Below are 21,068 nucleotides of genomic sequence, written 5' to 3' on the forward strand. Positions count from 1 at the left end.
ACCATTGTAGCATCTTCTACTTCATTATTTTTTGTTGTTGTCCTTGAATATGCATATGGACTCTAATAAATGATTATTAAGGCCACCTCCCTGCTGATCTTATGGATTTTAATCTCTTATCTTTCCCTTTCAGATGCTTTCTGACTAACTTCCACTTCTTTTTTTCCTTTTAATAGCTGTTCCTCCTAAAGTTGCACATACAAAAAATGCCACTTTTTATGATCTGCTTGAAGGATGTCAAACATAATCATGCCAATCATTGTTATTTCATGTCTTAACCACTCATGCTACTGCTGTCATCTCCCGTCCTAATCGGGTGAGAAGACTAAACCAAATGTACCGTTTCCCTAATCTGGTCTGCCCAGGGACACTTCACGTAGCAGAGTCAAACATAAAAGATGTTTGACAAGTGACTGTTACTTGAAGGAAACTAAAGCAGCTACATCTACATCTCCTTTTGTCCTATTGTGTGTTGCTAAAACCCTGTGTAACTAAACGCTTACATCTCTCTTGGTTAGTCCTTTGGGAGACACCTTCCGTGCTTTCAGAAATATTGACTGATGCGTTAGTTGCCTGATTTGTTGCAACTACACAACTCCAAAGTTACAGATGTAAAAATAGACTTGGTCACCTTCTGTCCCTTTTCACCACTGGGTTCTGTCTAGCACTGAAGTTTTTTGCTCTTTTCATCTGAGCTTCCATAGTCACTTTCTCCACTTTTCTCTTGTTTATCTATGGTAGAGTACTCGTGTAATCTTTGTGCTGTGATCACACTCAATAACTTTGGAACAAGGTGGGGCCAGAGAAGTATTTGAATGAGAGAAAACCAAAACAATTCTTATAATGTTCTCAGTTGAACAAAGAGAGCTCTTTCATTCAAAACCTTTTTGAAGTGAAGCCTTAACGTGGTACCAGGAGAGAACCTGAAACGTAAAACCAAGATACTGTTTAATACCACCTACTAATCTTTATAAAGTGTGCTAGGAGATGCTGTGGGGGAAAAATCATTCTATTTCCGCAAGAAATGTGGTGTTTGATCTACTCCATAGGTGAAAGTCAGTGGTAAGCCGTCAGAGTGCCACTGAACTCCTTTATTTGCATCAGAGTATTTGCCTTGCAGCCTGGTGCACGGTGGACCACAGCGACGTGTCCTGGCTGGCGCTGTGCATTTGGGTACCCGAGGATGTCAATTATTATTGTTTCTAGAGGGAATGCTGTTGCACCACCTTATTGTTTATATTTTCTGTGCCCGTTTTCATTGTCCATGGAGTCATTTACAAGGATAAAATAACCCGAGATCTAGTCTTATGTATCTACCGCTCAGGAACTGGAATACAAAGAGAATTCAAGATCTCTAGTTAATCTGTCAGCACAAATAGCTCCTTGAGGAATTAACTGTGCCTATGAAAAAAAGGATAAACAAATCCTAGAACCCCTACTCATCACAGCTTTGTTGTGTTAAACACTGAAAGGATCTCTGCCCGGCTGGGATGTGCAGTATATACTCTGTATCAATCTGTGACATGTGGTGAAATGCTTCTTCTTGAAAGCCCACAAGAGAGAAGTAGTATAAATTAAGAGTAATCTCACAACAGCTATTTTTAAGTTCTTAACCAGTGAAAATGTAAGTGTAGCAATATTGTGCATCTATTAAAAATCTTGAAAGGCTCTTTATAACTAGATGATGGGAGTGATAACGTGTAATTTATTGATGTTACACAGATAGAGAAAAAACCACAAAGTAGCAATTTTTGTGTGAAAAGGGGTATGATAGAGGAAATAAAAACAGAGCAAGGGACTTCTCCCCACAGCTTCATGCCTGCGTGTGCAACCATGTCAACTTTAACAAAAATACCTTGTACTTTGCTCCTATGCAGCATTTCAAAACAGGGCATATTCCCTGTATCCAAAAGTAAAACTCCCAGATGCTATCTCTAATGTTTTTGGCTGAGTAGAGGGTAGACTGTGCCTGAAGGCAGACTTGAGAAATAACTCTCATGCACTGTATTAGTATCACCTGTTGGTGTCTGTATGCTTGTGTATACATGTAGTTCCTGGGCCTTTTCCCTGTGGGGGAAAAAAAAAGCATTGGCACTGACAATGTACATTTAATGCTACAAATCCTTCTGATGATATCAAGCCACCCATGAATGCTATGTTCTTGTTTGTTGCATTCATTTATTAGTTTAAAGCATTCTGCCATACATTTCTCTTCCTATCAAAACTAAGTAGGTGATTTTGGAAATAAGTCTGCTCCCAGGGATTGCGGAGGTCTCACTAAGGACAGAAATTTTCCCTGTGGCCTTCCGCATCGTTGACGTGAGCATGTGGCTTTTCCCACTGATATTTAGGTCTGAATTATAAGCAGGCCTGAACACTCAACCCATAAACTCAAAATAAAGAAGCCACAGTCTAAAACAGCGTGAATATCTGTGTCACGATATTTTTAAGTTGAAATATTCACCAAAGCACCCAGTTGTAATAGATAACAATTACTCTTTCATTAACAGATTAAAAAGATAAATGGGAAAAATAACCAAATAAAATCTGTCATCGTCAAGTGATAGCTTTCTTCTACTCGGGGCTGAGACACGTGCACTGGAAGGGATAAAAGAATAATTTTCCCAGCCCTGAGGACTGGCATTTTCGGGTTTTCATTTATTCCTTGTTTCTCCCATCAACCAGTAGTTCTATGACCAGAAGAAAATCTCCTACATTGAAAGGCCTTTCTCTGGAAACATGGAGAATATAAGCCGTGCTCTCCCAGAGGCGGCAGCTCTCCCACCAAAGTCAACCATTTCTGACTGCACCCTTTTCCTAACAGACTGCTACAAACACTCCCTGTAGAGGATTCTGGCTTGAATAGAAATCTTCTAAACAGGTAATTATCTTAAGAGGTTTTAATCTATATTTTCCTTTTAACCAAAGCCTTCAGGCTTTCAGGCTTACTGTATTTAACCACACTCAAACTGATAAGCTTTTCCTCCTTGTCTTTCAGCCTGGGGGAAAAACCTAACAATACAGGGCAAACGTGAAAGAGTTCATGGAATAGCAATTCTCTCTTTTAGAGACACATTTTAATATATTTGCACCTATTATCCTTCTAATTCATTCCTCCTCCACACTCAGCTCCTGCCTCTAACTCGAGCCCCTTTTCCTCGCCAAACAACGTTTCTGAGAAAGGATATGAGTTTATACAGTCCACCACAGTGAGATCACCAAAAGCCATCCCTGTTCACTTCCCTTACAGGTCTTCAGTCTGAAATACACTATTAGGATTTAAACAAAAGCCCTTAAAGCAGGTGAAGCTGTCCTTAATGACTACAGTAACCGTTTAATCAGAACCACAGAATAGCAAAACAAATCACCTTGTTTACCTACATTTTCCAAAAAGTTTATTTCTTTTTTTCCAATAAGTGTCTCCCTGTTCTTTGAGTGAGGAGTGTTCACACCGTAACTTCACAGGCTGGCCCATCTCATCTCTTCCCTGTTCAGTGGCTCTCTTGCTGCAGGTCTGCTCATGCAGCATACCCTCCAAGTAACAGCATCTGGCTGTTACTGTGAAGGAAAACTAGCAATAGATGCACCTAGATTTTTAAAGAGCCAAACTGCCTGAAATTTATAGCCAGTTAAAACAGCTGGGCTATGCTGGGGCTTGGCAGGATCGTGCGTGAGCTCTCTGGGAACAAGCAAGCATGATTGAAATAGTTTTCATATAGAACATGAAAATGTTTCCTCCTGAAGAAGGGATGAGCACATCCCTGTTCCTCTTCCTAGGAAATGGTGCCATCATGTGGCTACGTTGTTTTTCCCTGTTTCCAATTACAAGAGAGCAGTTGTACAAGTTCTCCCTCTACGTTTTGAAAAATGGCATTAAAATGCTGTTTGGTGATCCTATCTTTTGCTAACGTAAATAGGTTACAGCTGGCCAGGGCACAGGAATTAAAACCCCTGTAATAATATGGCCAGCCTGTTGAAATGCCCCTTAATGCAGCTGTGGCAACAGCTTCGGTCATTCTTCTGTTAATGTAGTATGTGTTGCTTGCAGGTCAGGAGAAGCATCCCCCATCAGTGTAGTCTTCCTGTGCTAGAAGGATACCGTGGCATGGCTGTAGCAGCAGAGGGTCGGCAGACAAGAGTTGAGAGAGGAACAGAGAGAAACAGAATGGCTCTGTATGTGTGCCAGTGTTTACAGGGGAGGTATATTGGACTGGACCCCAAATATGCACCTAGGAAAAAAAAGGCTTTTGAGTGTATTCTCTTTACTCTAAAGCATCTTTGGAGTTCCTAAAATAGCAAGAATACAAACTGGAGTGAAAGTAGAAGTAAATACCCTGGCTAAAAATGGAATATTTCTTTAACTTAAAAATAACTGAATGTGCTGTAGCACTTCAAAACCCTTGGTCACCAGACTGCTATGAATTGGAGCTAGTTTTTACCTGGTGTTTTACAGTTCTAAATAGGAAGCTCATCATAAAGAGGTATAAAGGAACCCAGCTTAGTGTGAGAGGAAAGCTTCATCTTTGTAAGCCTGGAGAACAAAATCTGAAGAGACCTATAGAGTTAATTGTTGATCTTTTTATCCAACGAATGCAGAAAAAATTGTTATGATTAATTAAGGCAGGTAGTCCTTCTGCAGAATTGGGTGCGTGATGCTATCCCTGTTCTACGTGTGGAGCAAACTGAGGCACAGACATTGCCACCCTGCAGACTGCAGAGGAAAGAGGATTAGTGCTGACGGGCTTCTCCCGCAGTCTTTCAGGTGAAGCATAGGAAGGCGATTCAGTGCCCGCTCCCCAGACGTGTAGGCTGAAATAGAGGCTTCTATGCTTGATATGGGGGATTTATGCCCCCATATACCCTATGGGTATAGAAGCAATTTTATGAACAGAACACCTATGGTTTAGTCTTCAGTTCTATGTAAAATGGATATCTCATCATTAGGTAGACACTAAAAAGGACAGGGCAATTAACTGAATAAATCGTCCATAGAAAATTTGCTGAACATTCTCTAATCTGCAGAAAAAGCCTGTCTGCTGAACAAAGTTTAAGCAAACTCTTCCTTATTAGCCATCTACTCAGTAAGCTTGCTCCTTGGAGAATAAGGTGGTGTTTGTGTGTGCATGCATTTCTGTCTTTCAAATAAATGTAGTTATTAGACTATGAAATTTAGAGAAGTTTGACAGCTTTCAGGATGCAGTGATTCTTTCTTCCGTAGAGTATATTACTGACACATTAATAGATGTGCCGGTAAAAATACAGTACTTCCTGTTAAATGTAGTCTGCTACATATTTTGATTCTAACAACAATCTGGTAGGGTTAGGGCAATTCGTGTAGTGTCATCTGGTGTTTGTTTTGGATAGATATTATAGAAGGAGATACTGATTTTCAAGATGTTCAAGCAGATGATTGGGTGAAAACTCCAGAAAACCTTTAAAGCAACAGAAAGCAAGGGCTGCTCCTGGTCAAATCTCCTGCTGAGGATACAAATGTTCTTCTGTGTTCCTGAAACTCCATACAAGCTTTTCCTCTTGCAGGCCCCTGTTCAGAATGAGGACAAATATTCAGGAGAAGCAGTCTGAGCAGGATTGGCTAAATCAACCTCTCTAGCATCAGTGAGATACACTGAGAAGTCAGCCACTACCAGGTTTCCAGGACTTGAATTCATGTCACTTCCTTGAGTGGAAAAAATGTTACTCCACTAAATTTGATCCCAGAGAATTGGAGCCTGAAGTAGGACTAATTTTGTGTATGGAAACACTAGATATGAATTTTTGCTCTGTTAATCCAGTTTTATTTTAGAGTAACTAACTTGAGAATAACAGAAAATAAAACTTCGTCACTAAGGATAAATCAGGTCACTGGAGCTGAAGAAAGTACCCATGGTTATGGTGCTAAGTTTGGAACAAGAGACACTAAGGTATCAAAATGAGAAAACTTCCTATGGAAATTGTGGGGCTATAGTAGCTTTCTTATGCCGTGATGGAAACGCTGTATTTACACTAAACTGTCATGTTTATGCAAGAGTTGAGATTTTCATTCCAAATTAAGGATTCTTTACTGAGATGTGCCTTTCTTAAGGAAGATCTTCACAGTTTTGTTTTGATAACAAGGCTTTGATTACTTTGTTTTATTTATTCTGTAAGATCTTTAAAGAGTATCATATACGAAGTATCTCAGACAACTGTTTCATTCACCTCACTCAGGTGGAGTACTTTATCCACTTTAGGTCCCTGCATTTTAAGTGATAGAAGGACAAACTGGATCGAAGATGGAAGAAGATAAGAATGAGGAGCATACATATAACCAGTGAAGGCGATTGGGAGACCTGAGTTTGTGTTTTCTAGAAAAAATAGGTCTAAAGAAGAAAAGAGAGGCACCTTCCAATATAGGAGAGAGTGCTATAAAGAGGAAAGTGGTCAATAGTTCTCAGTGTCTGCTGGAGGAAAGGATGAGTAACTAGTTTCAAAATTAAATACTAGGAAAACTTTCTTGCTATAAAGATAGTAGACAGTCTGTCTGGGAAGGGAGTGGAAATCCCCGATGTTTTTTTTGCAAACACGTTAGACAAATTTCTGAAGAGGTAATGTAGGTAAATTGTTCCCACCATAAGAAAGAGGTAGACTAGATGATTATCTGAAGAACTTAATGCATTCTTTTCATACAACCAGGAGGCTGTGGTCATTGAAGACCAAGGTTTAGAGATTTCCAAAACTACACGTGGTAGAGGAAGAGAGTTAGGAGTAGATGATAATACTTGTCTCCAGCCACAGCAGGTTACCAAGGGTTGTGGCACTCCCAGGAACTAGTGGCTGGCTTACAGATGCACAGAGAAACAGCTCCAGAAGCAGAGGAAAGCTTACCAATCCTAACTTCCACATCTTTGTCTTATCCCAGGATGTTCTCCCACCTAGGGAGGCACTTGTCATTTTGATAATAAGCATATAAAGTTACTCTATTCTGTACGAGATATCATAGAATAGTTTGGGTTGGAAGAGACCTTTAAAGGTCATCTGGTCCGACCCCCCTGCAAGAAGCAGGGACATCTCCAACCAGATCAGATTGCTCAGAGCCCCGTCCAGCCTGGCCTCTAATGTTTCTAGGGATGGGGCATCTGTTTTCCACTGTCTCTCAAAATGTGTATTCTTCTCAATGCGAGGCCCAAGAAGCTTATCAGGAAGACAAACTAGGCAACAATGTCAATCTGGTTCTAGTTAATCTTGTCAAGTTTCAGTGAGATGGGTTGTCAGACAGTTTTCTGAATGCTACTGCAGAAAACTGAGGCAAAACCTCAATCTGTATTTGTCTTAGTAAGCCTACCTATTTTCAAGGATGTAGGATGATTATTCTCTTTGTCCCATAAGTATGAAAGCAAGACAGAGGCTTTGGGGTTCACTCTGCTAGTTATTCCTGTGAAAGACCACACAGTAGGTTTCCAAAAAGGGCTTGGATTCCAGCGTCCTAGACAGTTTGCTTCAGGTGAAGGCTATCCACCGAGCTACTGCTGAGTTACGGTAGCTGTGGTGGTTTCATCATCACTGTATTTCTAGAAACGGTAGTCATTACTATGCAATGAGCTTTGAGATACTGTGATTTTAAAGGACACTAGAGAAAATAAAATTCTGTGCTATCTTTCAGTTATGAGCATTAGAGCTGTAAGCATTGGCTTTGCCAAAAGGGACATCTAGTGGCTGTGGAAAAAAAAAACCCTTACTAAATAAGTTTTAAAATGTACAACAGCCGTTTCTGTGTGACCTTCGGTCTTCAGTGTTCCAAACATCTTTATAGCTCTGCTGCATCATGTGTTTGGCAGGAATCATTATCTAGGTTTCTGGCAAACAAAAAATCACCTTTGCGAGCCATACCTTTCTAGCTGTATGTAGATCTGTGTATGGTGGCTTTGGCAAATAGAAAGTTGCCTTCAAGCCATGCTTGATGGATTTCCTGCTACAATTCCAGATTCTGTATAGGGTCTTCCAGGACTCCACTGCCTGCTGTTTCCTTCTGCCATTGCCTTCCCCTTTGGTACTGTACTTGGAGAGGTTGTCATTATTATTGTCATGGTAAAATCTGCCTTCTTTTGAATGCCTATAGCATAAAAGTCAGCAGGAGGGGTGGATGAGATTCAGGGAAACACTAATCTAAGCACTCAGTCATGTATTACACAAAAAAGTTTTTCCCTTTCCCATCCACGTTGTGCTCCTTCTTACTAGTTGAGGATGGATTCCATGCATGTTTCTGTGAATAGCCTGACAGTTTAATCGGTACATTTGCATATGGGCAAACTGAGCTTTTTTTCAAGGTTGCGCAGTAATATGTTTCACCTTTATGCCATGCCAGCTTCAAATTGCATCCCAGGAGGATTGCAAATGTGAATAATCTGTGCAGTTGTCTGGGCTTTTTTTTCTTTTCTTTTTTTTTCTGCTTTTTTCTTCTTTCTTTTTTTTTTGAACTGGCAAACGCCTATTCATTGCCCATCTGGGTAAGAATGGCCTTTGCATTTTCACACCCATTCTTTCCTATATGGTTTGTGAATACCCCTTCAATCAGAACTTGCTTCACAGAAAGGGGACAAAACCATTTTACAGGAGTTTCTCAGAATAAGTTCATTGGGATCTCTACATCATGTTTACTGGACAAAAAAAGGGAGGGGGGGGACACGTAACAAAGACCACTTGAATTTCACAGAAAGGTTCCCACTGTCTCGAATTTAAAAGAGTGACAGGCCTGAGAAGAGCCTGAGACGGCAGTCTTTTTCCTGAGCCAGGCATTCTGTGCAGTGGTGAGTAGGTGAGTGTGTGCGTGTCTGTAGCTGGGTCTTGTGAAGAGCTGACACACTTTCTGGCTTGTTCAAGGCTCTAACAGTCTTTGTCAGAATGTGGCATTTACTTCAGAATCAAACCTGCATTGACAAGTGCACCTTTTGTGGGGAACATCACCTTTGTGCTTTCAGCTTAGAACAGCATACAGGAAGGAACATCCACAAAACTTGGATCTGGACAGTTTCCTGCAGAGAGGGAGAGGAGCTGCATGGAGCAGCGAGTTTTGCTACAGACCGATCTCTGGAATTTCTTAAAGCTACTCTTTTATACTGCTATGTTTTCTGTAGTAGCATCTCCGATACTATTGCAAATTATTTTATTGCCTGTACTTTGGATAGGTATGGTTTTCAGTGTTGAATGTCAAGGAATGTGGCCTAGAAAAAGCATCCTCAAAATCTATATTAGCTTTTTGAACCATTTGTTATGTGTCTCTTCCACCCACTTTTCTTGTTTTGTCCTTAAGGAGGGAATTTCAGTTGTTTCTCAGTTGAAGAAGTGGTAGATGTTCCAATTTAACTTGAAGAAGTAAAGAAATGAGTAGAGGATTTTTTTTTTTTGAAAACTCTGTTATACCAATAGCAACCAAAACGTACTGTATGCCTTTTACGAAGTGGCTCAGTTGACTTTCAGACCAGTTCCTACACCTCAAGGTGCATCCTAGATCAGTTCCTATGGGAAAGCTATTCACATCACTCTTGTAAGTGCATACAGACCTCTTTTCTTTAGCTTTGATTAACCCCAGATGGCTGTTTTCATTGTTAGCTGTTGACCAAATACATTGTTGCTACACAACTCTTGCTTCCCACAGCAGGGACCTGAGAAGGGCTGCTGAAGCTTACAGATGAACCTTGTCTTTTCTCCTGTCTCTACCTGATCTGTGTATAAGGGGCAGAATTCACTTTCCCGGGGATGTCATCTGGTCTCTTTGTGCATATCACGCCTTTCTGGGAAGGAGTTGGTCCTGAGGATGCATTTTCAGAGTTCCACTCACAAAGTTAATTTTATCTGCCAAGGTGCATAGGAACAAAGTAGGTTTCTTTACACCTACTTAGGTCAAGAGATCTGTCCATAGCATCTCTGGTACGTGTGGAATACGAGCATGTGCAAGGCAGGATTTTTGGTTTATTGAATTAGACTGCTGCATATTTCTTTGTATTACAAATACCTCGTTTGACAAAGTAGAACATAAACTAGAAGTCATCACCTTTTCCAGAAGCATATTTTAAAGACATATTTGCGTGAAAAGGCACCCCTAGTGTCAAACCAAGTAGTGATAAATACTTACTGATGGAGAGATTCCTAGCATACTGATACGCAACCACTCAAAGGGAGATGCAGGTAAATGGGTAGCTGTGCAATCACTTGCCATGGCCTACAGTAGGTCTTGAAAAGAGGTGCCATCTATTTATCATTAATTTTCCACCATTCTATTTCCCCGCTAGTATGAAGCTTTTGCCAAGTTCTTTTCCTTTCAGATAAAGTATTCTGACTTTTTATGTAAATATATTTTGAATCCTTGTGTGATCTGACATGTTGGGAAGGGAGGCATCTAGAACTGCTCTGGAGAATGACTGTAGCTGGAAGGAGGAGGCAATACATATCCTCTGTACATTATTTTGTGTAATAATAGTTGCAGTGCTCTTGAAAGAAAGTCTTCCAGTTTCTAAGATGTTTTTACAGTCCTATGATCAATCTCATCAGAGAAGGAAACTCAGGTTTTCCGGCAGAGGTTATGAACAAGACAGATGTGATTCACAACCTCCATGATACCCTTAGTGGTTTCCTCCTTGTTTCTGCTATGTGAGCATCCCCCCAGTGCTCTAATCTCACATAGAAATTAGCACCCTTCTGATACTGGCTGGTTTATATCTGTTAGCATCAGAATTCTTCAGACAGTTTGGCCCCATCAGTTCCTGACCTTTATGCTTCCCTTTTATCATTCAGCTACTTCCGAGAATTAAAATAACCACCTGTGTCCAAGGTGGTTTCTCTTTGAACCACCAGAACACAGGATGCCTGAGGTGTCAGGAGTGGATAAATGAGACACAAAAGTCAGAGAAGGGAGGACACCACATTTTCCTGCAAATTGCAGTGAGTAATGTTCTACTGCCTGTGTATGAGAGTGAAGGACCCTTGAGGCTGGAGGAGAGCGACATTCTTGGGCTAAAAGGCGTGTATATGAAACCACTTTCAATGCCATTTATTTGCTCTGTATATTTAGGTTAAAACAGACAGTGACAATAAGAGGGTTTAATTTAGTCATGCTTCTCTACCAGATTTCACTTTTGGATTCTCATACATTAACAAGTAGTTGTGGCAAGAGGCGTTGTAGCTTTGGTAGGAATATTCAAGACAAAATGCCTGTAATACTAGTGGTGATTTTGCATTACTTTGTGTACTTTTCTGCGAACCAAGTTGATGCATGTACTACAAATGCTAAGAGAAAGAAATGATTGATAATGTTTTATTTGTTTTCCTTTCAAAGGGCAGTTGGTTCTTCATAGATAAAAGGTGAAGCTGTAGTTTCTGCCTATTAAAATCTAAAAAGGCAAAAAATTAGTAAAGACTAATAAAGGAAATGAAAAAGCACTAAAATCAAAGCAAGCAAGATGCAGATAGGGAGAAATGGATCAAAAGATTAAGAAGTTACTTCTTAGTCACTTGGAAAAGTTAATTTTGAACGATATCTTGACTCTACCCTAATTGGTTAGGTGTTTTTCTAAACTATTCTCTATTTAGATTATTCAGCCAAACTAAGACAAAGTCTCTCTAAGAGTAAATGTCTGTAATTTTCCAGTTTCTGTCAAGTAAATAACAGCAGGAGAACATTTGTTTTTATATGATGGCATTCTGGTGCCAGTCAGAACTTGGGATATGCTAAAAATGAAGGGGACAGCTCATGTTAACTTTTTGCTTTGGGTTCTTACAGAGGACTGTTTGTCACTATTGGGTAGCAAATGTTCTAAACCACAACCCCAAACAAAACTGTGCGTGGGATTTTAGGAACATTTACAACCTAAATCTTGAGCCAGATTTGGATTTAACAAAGTGACTGCCAGTTTTTTGATACAAGTAACTGTACCGTAAAACATAGGATCCAAATTCCTTAAAATACCAATCTAGATAGAAATCACATTTTCATATAGACTCTTTGTGTTAACAACTTGGTTAAAAGGGTCATTAAAACAAGACTCTGATCTTTTCTGGCATGAGTCCACATCCAAACAGCCTAAAATCCAGCTTTAATCCATGTCCTCAGTGTTTACAATTGACTGGCCCTAGGCTTTTTAAAGCAAGATAAACTGATAGGAAGTCCAAGGCCCAGGAATGTGGTCGGAATTTAGGCGTAGCTATACCTGTCTTTGTCTGCTTTTGTCTGAAAATTCAGGACTTGAGCTTTTGCGTATGAGTAGCAAAATTTACTTCTAGCCTTCCAGAGGTGGTCTCTTCTTACCAGTGCCTTTGTATGTAATTTTTGCAGTGTAATCTGTTTTGCTTAACCAGTGGGCAGACACCTTCGCCAGTGTCCTAACTGACTCTCTGCAGAGAGCAAGACTCAATCTGTTCTTTTTTTTTTGTCACCTGCTTTGCTACAGGTAACATCAGTTGCAAGGGGATGACAGAGCGCATTCATAGCATCAACCTTCACAACTTCAGCAATTCTGTGCTCGAGACCCTCAACGAGCAGCGCAACCGTGGCCACTTCTGTGACGTGACGGTCCGCATCCACGGGAGCATGCTACGCGCCCACCGTTGTGTGCTGGCGGCTGGCAGCCCCTTCTTCCAGGACAAGCTACTGCTGGGCTACAGTGACATCGAGATCCCCTCAGTGGTGTCAGTCCAGTCTGTGCAAAAGCTCATTGACTTCATGTACAGTGGGGTGCTGCGGGTCTCACAGTCGGAGGCCCTCCAAATCCTCACAGCTGCCAGCATCCTGCAGATCAAGACTGTGATTGATGAGTGCACAAGGATTGTCTCACAAAATGTGGGAGAGGTCTACCCAGTGATTCAGGATTCTGGCCAGGAGACACCAAGGGGAACACCCGAATCAGGCACCTCAGGGCAGAGCACCGACACAGAGTCTGGCTACCTGCAGAGCCATTCACAGCACAGTGTGGACAGGATCTACTCGGCCCTCTATGCCTGTTCCATGCAAAATGGCAGTGGGGAGCGCTCCTTTTACAGTGGGGCTGTGGTCAGCCACCATGAAACAGCCCTGGGGCTCCCCAGGGACCATCATATGGAAGACCCCAGCTGGATTACCCGGATTCACGAACGGTCACAACAGATGGAGCGGTACCTCTCCACCACTCCAGAGACCACACACTGCCGCAAGCAACCACGCCCTGTCCGAATTCAAACCCTGATGGGCAACATCCATATTAAGCAGGAGATGGAGGATGACTATGACTACTATGGCCAACAGAGGGTGCAGATCCTTGAGCGCAATGAGTCTGAGGAGTGCACTGAGGACACTGACCAAGCAGAAGGCACTGAGAGTGAGCCCAAAGGGGAGAGTTTTGACTCGGGAGTCAGTTCCTCCATTGGCACTGAGCCCGATTCCATGGAGCAGCAGTTTATGGCTGGTCTGGGCCGGGATGGGCAGCAAGAACCTTCTCAAGCAGATCAAAATGACGTCCCTGCTGATGGCACTCAGCCACAGCAGCAGCAGCAGCAGCAGCATGTAGATGCCAACTCTTCCTCACCAGAGAGAAGCAATGACGTTGAAATGGACAGCAAAGTGCTCACAGTCAATAATAGCACCGAAAAGGGGACTTTGCAGCCTTCTGTCAACACAACTGTTGCCCCGCCATTGCCAACCACACAGATCTACTTACGCCAGACAGAAACCCTCACCAGCAATCTGAGGATGCCACTGACTCTGACCAGCAACACTCAGGTCATTGGCACAGCTGGCAACACTTACCTGCCTGCCCTTTTCACCACACAGTCTGCTGGCAGTGGCCCTAAGCCTTTTCTCTTCAGCCTGCCCCAGCCTTTAGCTGGCCAACAGACACAGTTTGTGACAGTGTCCCAGCCTGGCCTGTCAACCTTTACTGCCCAGCTGCCAGCCCCACAGCCCTTGGCCCCATCTGCGGGCCACAGCACAGCAGGTGGGCAAGGCGAAAAAAAGCCTTACGAGTGCACTCTCTGTAACAAGACTTTCACCGCCAAACAGAACTACGTCAAGCACATGTTTGTACACACAGGTAAGAGGTTTTTACATGAAACCAGAGAAAGTCGTTGGCAAACATGGGCTTAGATTCTGGTTTCCCACCTGCCAGCCCCCAGCACAAACGGGAGATAGAGGTTACCTGGTGAGCTGGTATCACTGAAAGCTTTCTGAGCTTACTACATTGAAGTTGAGCCCCTGTAGACACATATAGGTCCGCTATAGGGGCCTAACTGTGCATGGTGCAGAAACAAGCTCATTTTACTTGGAGTAAAATGTGTCCAGCACCCATCCAAGGAAACGATAAGCATTTGTTGTCCTCTGCAAGCTGACCAGGCAACAATTAGTAGAAGTAGCATGGGGAAACTGTAAGAAGTCATTAAAGGAAAACTGTATCTGCTAAGAAAGGACATCTCCCTGTAAGTTTTACAGCTACGGGGGTTTAAGCTCAACTGATGATGCTTAGCATGAGTTCAGGGCAAGTTCATTCCTGGTGGAGTTGCAATAGTAGGTCCAGGCCTGAGTGTTACACACTGATTTTCTAAATCTCACATATTCCTGTAAGAAAGTAAATTTGGAGTTTTTCAGGAAGTTTTTCTGTACTTCACTGAAGCTGATGGCTGTACTCCCCTGTCTCTTGGGGAGTCAGATGTTTCACTATGTACAGAAACATAGGGCTCAATGAGAAAAATTTAAAATACTATATGTAGAACACATCAGCACCCTTTTTGTTTAAAAATGCAACTGCTTTAATATATGGTCATTTGAGACAATATACATAACTGTATTGACTACTGAGCCAAAACTCCTTTTTCTAGCTTTTTCAAGTTATGAGACTTCAAAGTAAGGAGATATATGTATCTCACATGGAGAAGCTATCCTGGATTCAGGACTATATTTTGCTTGCTTTAGCCTTCGGCTCATTCTGACGTTGGAGAGAAATTCTAGTTTACAGATAAATACTTCTCTACCAAGCAGTGGTTTTGTTAATGTCAGATCTTAAAATAAGTACTAGGTTTGTGATACATGGAGTAGAACCTAGAGAAGTTGTGGGAGGAATGTATCCAATTGTATCCAATAGATTTCACTTTCATGTGTGTATGTAAACTTCTATTTATCTATAGTTATCACTTAAATTAAAAATCCTCTAGACATCTAAGGCAGACATGTACATGTACATATCCAAAAAGGTCAAATTCTCAGAACTGGTACAAAATGTATGATTGCAAGGATCAAGGATCCTGAATCTCAAGATTACCCTTTGTGTCTGTTTATGTTCTCTTTCTTTCTGTTGTGGTTGAGTGACTAAAATACTGTGCAGGTAGTATTGTGTTATTCAGAAAAATATCCCCTTCAGAACACAGTGAAATATATCTGCCTGCATCCTTGTTCTAAAAGCAAGAAAGGCCTTTTCACAAATTACTTCACTGAGATGAGGTGCTTTATTTTGCCACCCGCAACTGTGCTCTGCATTTGGTATTTAGAGTCAGATAAAGAAAAATACTGTTAAACCTGACCTAAAATATTCCTAGCTACTAAACATAAAGTCAACCAAAGAAACTGATAGGCATCTCTAATCATTAATATTTTATTTGTGTGGATCTGAGAATACCCAAAATAATGAACTTCGGTGGCAAGGAGAGGATTGGGTAGATAAATGATTTCCAAGTTCATTTAGGAGCTAACAAGAATTCAACAACCTAAAGGCCTCCTAGTCTCTCTATGTTTTTATGCTTCCAAAAACTACATTCTGATCTAGCTTTCCATGCAAAGAAATTACTGTAGCCTCAAACCTACCTCTGTTTCTTCTTTCACATGAACACAGACATACTAGAGATGGATATTTTTCTGTGGTCCCTGCAGATTGGCTTTAGTGTATCCCACAGTGCTGTTCTCCAAGATGTGCAATGTTGGGGAAATACAGTGCTAGAATGCATGCACTGTCCGTGCACCTTGTAAGCCATCGTTGCCTTCTCCTAGATACCATGCTGTGGTTAATATTCAGTAACTGTCCCACATTGCTGTCTAAAACCAGTCAGATATGAAATGAAGAACCAAAAGAGGGAACATGCACATTTAATTCACTAAGGAATGTTTTCTCTGACTTGAGGATGAAGAATCATGGGAATAAAGAATCTACAGTGCTCACTTAGGAAGCACATATATTTGCATACAAAAAAGAAAACCTAAAATCTTTTGAGATTTTTAGGAAAGAAAAAATCCCAGGAAGGTTTTGAAGCTAAGATTAGAAAGACAGAACCCAGTGTATCTTAGAAACATGTGCAGGCAAAAATTAGGATGTTTTTATAGCATAGTCTTAACAGGGTCTAGAGCAGGGAGGACCGACTTATTACAAACTCTGGGTCATATATTGCCTAAGGCAAAAATGAGCATTATAAATGTGATCAGTCTCTTGTAAGTTAATCAGACTTTATTATAACTGACACGCTATCGTTTTCTACATAACACGTGTCAAGCATATTGGGCTGTCTACACTCAGCACACTGCTATGTTCAGAAAAGCCAGCAGGAAAGTAAGGACTTAATGTATTTTAACCAAGCTTCTTTCACCAAGTAGGGACAAACTCATCATTGGTGCAAGGAAGAGCAGCCTGTGGATTTCATTCACAGATGTCACCGTCATATGTGCAAACTGTGAAATAAAAAGAAACAGAGACTCAGGGGAGATAAAAAAGTAGGTCTTTCCCATCCAATCCATATTAATTATCTCCTCTTAAAATTGAATATAAGTAGTATATTGTAATCTCACTATACAAAGAGTAAATTATGTATTACCAAAGGCATGTGATGGTCCCTAAAGATTGACTCTTCAGGATTTAAAACAGTGTCAGACAGATTGTAAAAAGGAGGAAGCAGGATGTCTGTGGAAAAAAAAAAATCTCTGCTAGAGGGGAAGTTGCAGAATGACCAAAGGAAAATCATTTTTCAGTCAGTGAAACAGGAATAATTTTGATTGTTATAGAGCTGTGATACCATCTCTCTCCCTGAGAGCTTTTGCGATGATGAATTACCACACCTGAAATATGCCACAAGTGATTCAGAAAACAAATTAAAAAGCAGCTTTTGATGGGGCATTCAAGGTGTTGAGTATTGTCTACATTATCAAAAAGCAACATACTATCAAAATGTTGCCTGATACCATGAAACATGAGGCTGTGGCATTGTCTCCCAGAAGAGCTCTGACTGTGAGGAGGAATTAAGAGTAGTCTGGACAAACCAATCGTATGTGCTCAGCTAAATATTTTTTTCAGTTCATCCTTGTAGTCACTGTTTTGTTTGGATATAATTGGAGTTCACTTATATGAGTAGCCAGAATCAATTTTGCAACAGCCCTGGGTGCACAAGGCAATGTGGTAGATGGCGTAAGTGTTTAGTATCACCTGATAAGGTGTTTTATTTAATTGGCAGTCAAATAATTTAAATTTCATGCCTGTTACACTAGAATTTTATCTGTTAGGTTGCCCTTTGAGTCCTGCTGGCTGGCCTAGGCAATTCTGTGTATTGAGGTGCCCTTTTCAGTGACTCTTATCCATGTTTCAGCTATGAGATTTGACCAGAGAAAGGAGCAACAAATGTAAACCTTTTATAGAGAATTGGATTCCTTTAGCAATCTCTCTCTCTTCTGAGAAATTTAAAACAATTTGACAAAAACAGGTGTGTTACGGGTCAGCTATCTCATAATCACTAGGTTTGTCCATGCCTTCGTGTGTACAGGTAGGGAGATGAAGGCAGTGAAAGGTGAAGTAACTTGACTGAGACCTGTCTAGAAGTGAGTGCGAGGAGCAAGGCAGAAGCATGGGCAGGAGACACTACGCCATTGGAGCTGGGGCTAGGCACCAGGACTTTTTAACTCTAGTCCTGTCTTTGTTAGTGCCTTCTGAGTGAACTTGAAGAAATCACCTGAGCACCTTTTTACTGTGTGTGGATTGGGAATACCTACAGCCCCCTTTGTAAAATGTTTTGAAACCTCTGGCCGCTAAAGATTTTGTGTATCAAAACATGCTTATTAACAGAATTACTCTTTCTTAGCCAGAGCACCTCTCCAAAGGTGAGAGAAAATCAAAGGTGAGGTGTGAGACTTACCCTTAGTTTCTTGGAAAGAGTCATACAGAGCTGGTTTAATTTTGCTATCTTTTTTTTTTTTTTGTCTGTTTTTCTTTCTTTCTCTCTCTGTCTTGTTGGTAATGGGCAGGTGAGAAACCCCACCAATGCAGCATCTGTTGGCGCTCCTTCTCTTTAAAAGATTACCTAATCAAACATATGGTGACACACACTGGCGTGAGGGCCTACCAATGCAGTATCTGCAACAAGCGCTTCACCCAGAAGAGCTCCCTTAATGTGCACATGCGCCTCCACCGCGGGGAGAAGTCCTACGAGTGCTACATCTGCAAGAAGAAGTTCTCCCACAAGACCCTGCTGGAGAGGCATGTGGCTCTGCACAGTGCCACCAACGGCACGCCTGGAGCCACCGGCACCGGCGTGAGGGCTGTCCCTGCCGGGGTGGTGGCCTGCACGGAGGGGACCACGTATGTCTGCTCTGTCTGTCCAGCTAAGTTTGACCAAATCGAGCATTTCAACGACCACATGAGGATGCATGTGTCAGACGGATAAGTAGAATCTCTCTCTCTCTCTTTGTTATGAACAAAAAAAATAGAAACAACAAAAAAGCTATGGCACTAGAATTTAAGAAATGATTTTTGTTTCATTTTTACCTTTATTTTCCTCCTTTTTTTTTGGGTTCGTTTCGTTTTGTTGTTTTTGTACTACATGAAGAACTGTTTTTTGCCTGCTGGTACATTACATTTCCGGAGGCTGGGTGAATAATAATTTTCCCAACCTCCCTTGGATGGTGGCCTTAAGGCCAGGTAGTGCTTCATGAGCTCCACTGGTTGGATCTCTAGCTACTGGCCTCTAAATACAACCCTTCTTTACTACAAAAAATAAACAAAAAAAAAAAAACCACAAAAAAATCAAAAAACAGACAGAAAAAAAAAAACAAAACAAAAAAAAACATTTCTTTTTTCTCACTTGTGAAGAGCACTACAAAAAAAAAGAAACAAAACAAAATATATTACAAATCTACAAGGCCTACTGTCGTTATAAGTACACCGCTCGCAGTGTTTCAATGGACATAATTCACAATGCTGACCGCTTTTGGACTTCACAGTGTCCAGTCAGAACTGTGGAATATTTTGCTTCTGGTTGAGCAGCAACCAGAGGAAACAAGGCCCTGCTGGTTTCCACCACGTGTCTGCTTTCTCACACACACACGCATCCACAAACGTATGAAAGGGCTGAGGGGAGTGCAAGGCAGTGTGGCTTGGATAGTGCGGAGTCCCTGCAGGGTGAGGAAGAAGAATCAGAGGTTCCTCACCTGGGTTCTGCTCCATCCCACGCTCTCTGGCGCACCCTCCCCGCTGCTTTTCCCATACCACCACCACCACCTTACAGCAGAAACCAAGAAGATTCAGACAACGAGCAACGGTGGCTTTTGTGTAATTTATTCAGTGTCTTCGCTGAGCCCAGGGCCTCAGCACAATCAAGAGGGACTTTCACAGAAGGCAAAGAGAAACACAGAGGAAAAATCAAAGATATCAGAGGTTGCAACCTACGGATCTAGGTACAAGAGAAGGGTTAGTTCCCACAATCTTTGCAAAAAAAAAAAAAAAGCATCAGGATTTATTCTTGCGGAAGAAAGAGGAATAGAGGGTGGGTGGGGAGGGGAATAATAATTAAAAAAAAAAGAGTTCTTGGGACTTTTTTAATTCAAAATTTTATAAAGGGGCAAAAGTGACGTTTACCAGATAGAATGCTGATTTTTTTAATATATTTACAACAGTATTTGTGTAAAAAAAAAAAACAAAAAAGTGAGATTGTTAAAAGTAATTTTTCTTTGTTTTCTTTTTTGTTTTGCGTACACTGCCACTAATATCTTCTCTTTTATTATATATATGAATATATATAAAAATATATATTTTATTTTAAATTGAGACTGTTAAGGTTAGCTAACCTGCTTCCAGATAGAGGGGGGGAGGGGAGATGATCTTGATTTTTATTTTAAAAAAGAGGAAGGATGTTCCTTAATTTTCTTTTCTAGTGTTATTCTCTCTCTCTCTCTCTTTTCTAATGGAATCAAGAATTACCTGGGTCGATGAGGGGCTCTGTGAAGTCATCTGTGAGATTATCTACTAGAGTTTGTGCATCCTGCAGTATCACTTGAACTGCTACTTTGTTTCTGAATTACGTGATTCTCTTTTTGGCTCTTACCAAGGTTCTATTGTTTCTTTTTTTGGTTCCATCTCAGAATTTATTTCTGCTGAAGGGAGGTTCCTTTTAAGAAAGAGATTTTTCTAGCAATGTTCCCTTGGTTTTGGGGATGAAAAACTTTTGTTTTGTAGTCTTCTTTTCTTTCTTCTCATTTGAAAAAGTAATGAAAGTTTTGGAAGTGTGTAATAACTAGGGTTTCCCTTCTATTTGGTCACTGGACAAGAATTTATCTGCTGTATTGCTCTCTCATCCCTGTCTTGCTCGCTAGAGAGCTTCCATATTTGTATGGGAATCTGATCCTGCCCCTGGTAATTTGTGCTGATGCCAAAATAACTTAAAATGTTATTATTGCAAACAATTTTCCCTTCTTCATTTGCAAAAACATCCAACTGAAGGGCCACATCCCACATTCTCTGCATATGCAAAGCTATGCAAGGAATGTAGGATCAGGGTGAAAGACTGATTCCTGATCTGCATATATATGTTGGTGTTTTGTATTTTGTTTTATTGTGTTTGGGCTGGTGTTCTCCCTAGTTGTCTTCTGTGTATATGTGTGAGAATTTTTCCCCCAAAGCCAACTCCCAAAGTACATGGGTCCTTAGTTCAGTTGGATCAGCATCTGACACTATCTTTGTCTTGCTTGAAATCTGTAGCTAGGATTTGCACCAGCTGCACTCTGGACTTTATATTTTAGGCAGAGAAGAAGCACCTAACAAAAATATGCAAAAAGGAAAAAAAAAAAGAAAAATTTCTAGTGTAGCTTTTACTTGTGTCTATATTTAAAT

General features: G+C 41.0%; 1 protein-coding gene across 1 annotated transcript in view; it reads left to right on the forward strand.

Moving 5' to 3' along the window:
• ZBTB20 (zinc finger and BTB domain containing 20) overlaps nt 1-19,711 on the forward strand; it is a 112,558-nt gene extending 92,847 nt beyond the window's left edge. Inside the window, exons 4-5 of the mRNA XM_086761362.1 lie at nt 12,420-14,033; nt 18,209-19,711. Of these exons, the coding sequence (XP_086617488.1) occupies nt 12,440-14,033; nt 18,209-18,627 (2,013 nt within the window). The 5' untranslated portion in view covers nt 12,420-12,439 and the 3' untranslated portion in view covers nt 18,628-19,711. The remainder of the gene's footprint in view (nt 1-12,419; nt 14,034-18,208) is intronic.
• Nucleotides 19,712-21,068: the final 1,357 nt, after the last annotated feature.

The sequence above is a fragment of the Chlamydotis macqueenii genome, chromosome 1 (assembly GCF_036417535.1).
Source record: "Chlamydotis macqueenii isolate bChlMac1 chromosome 1, bChlMac1.mat, whole genome shotgun sequence".
NCBI classification, from domain to species: Eukaryota; Metazoa; Chordata; class Aves; order Otidiformes; family Otididae; genus Chlamydotis; species Chlamydotis macqueenii.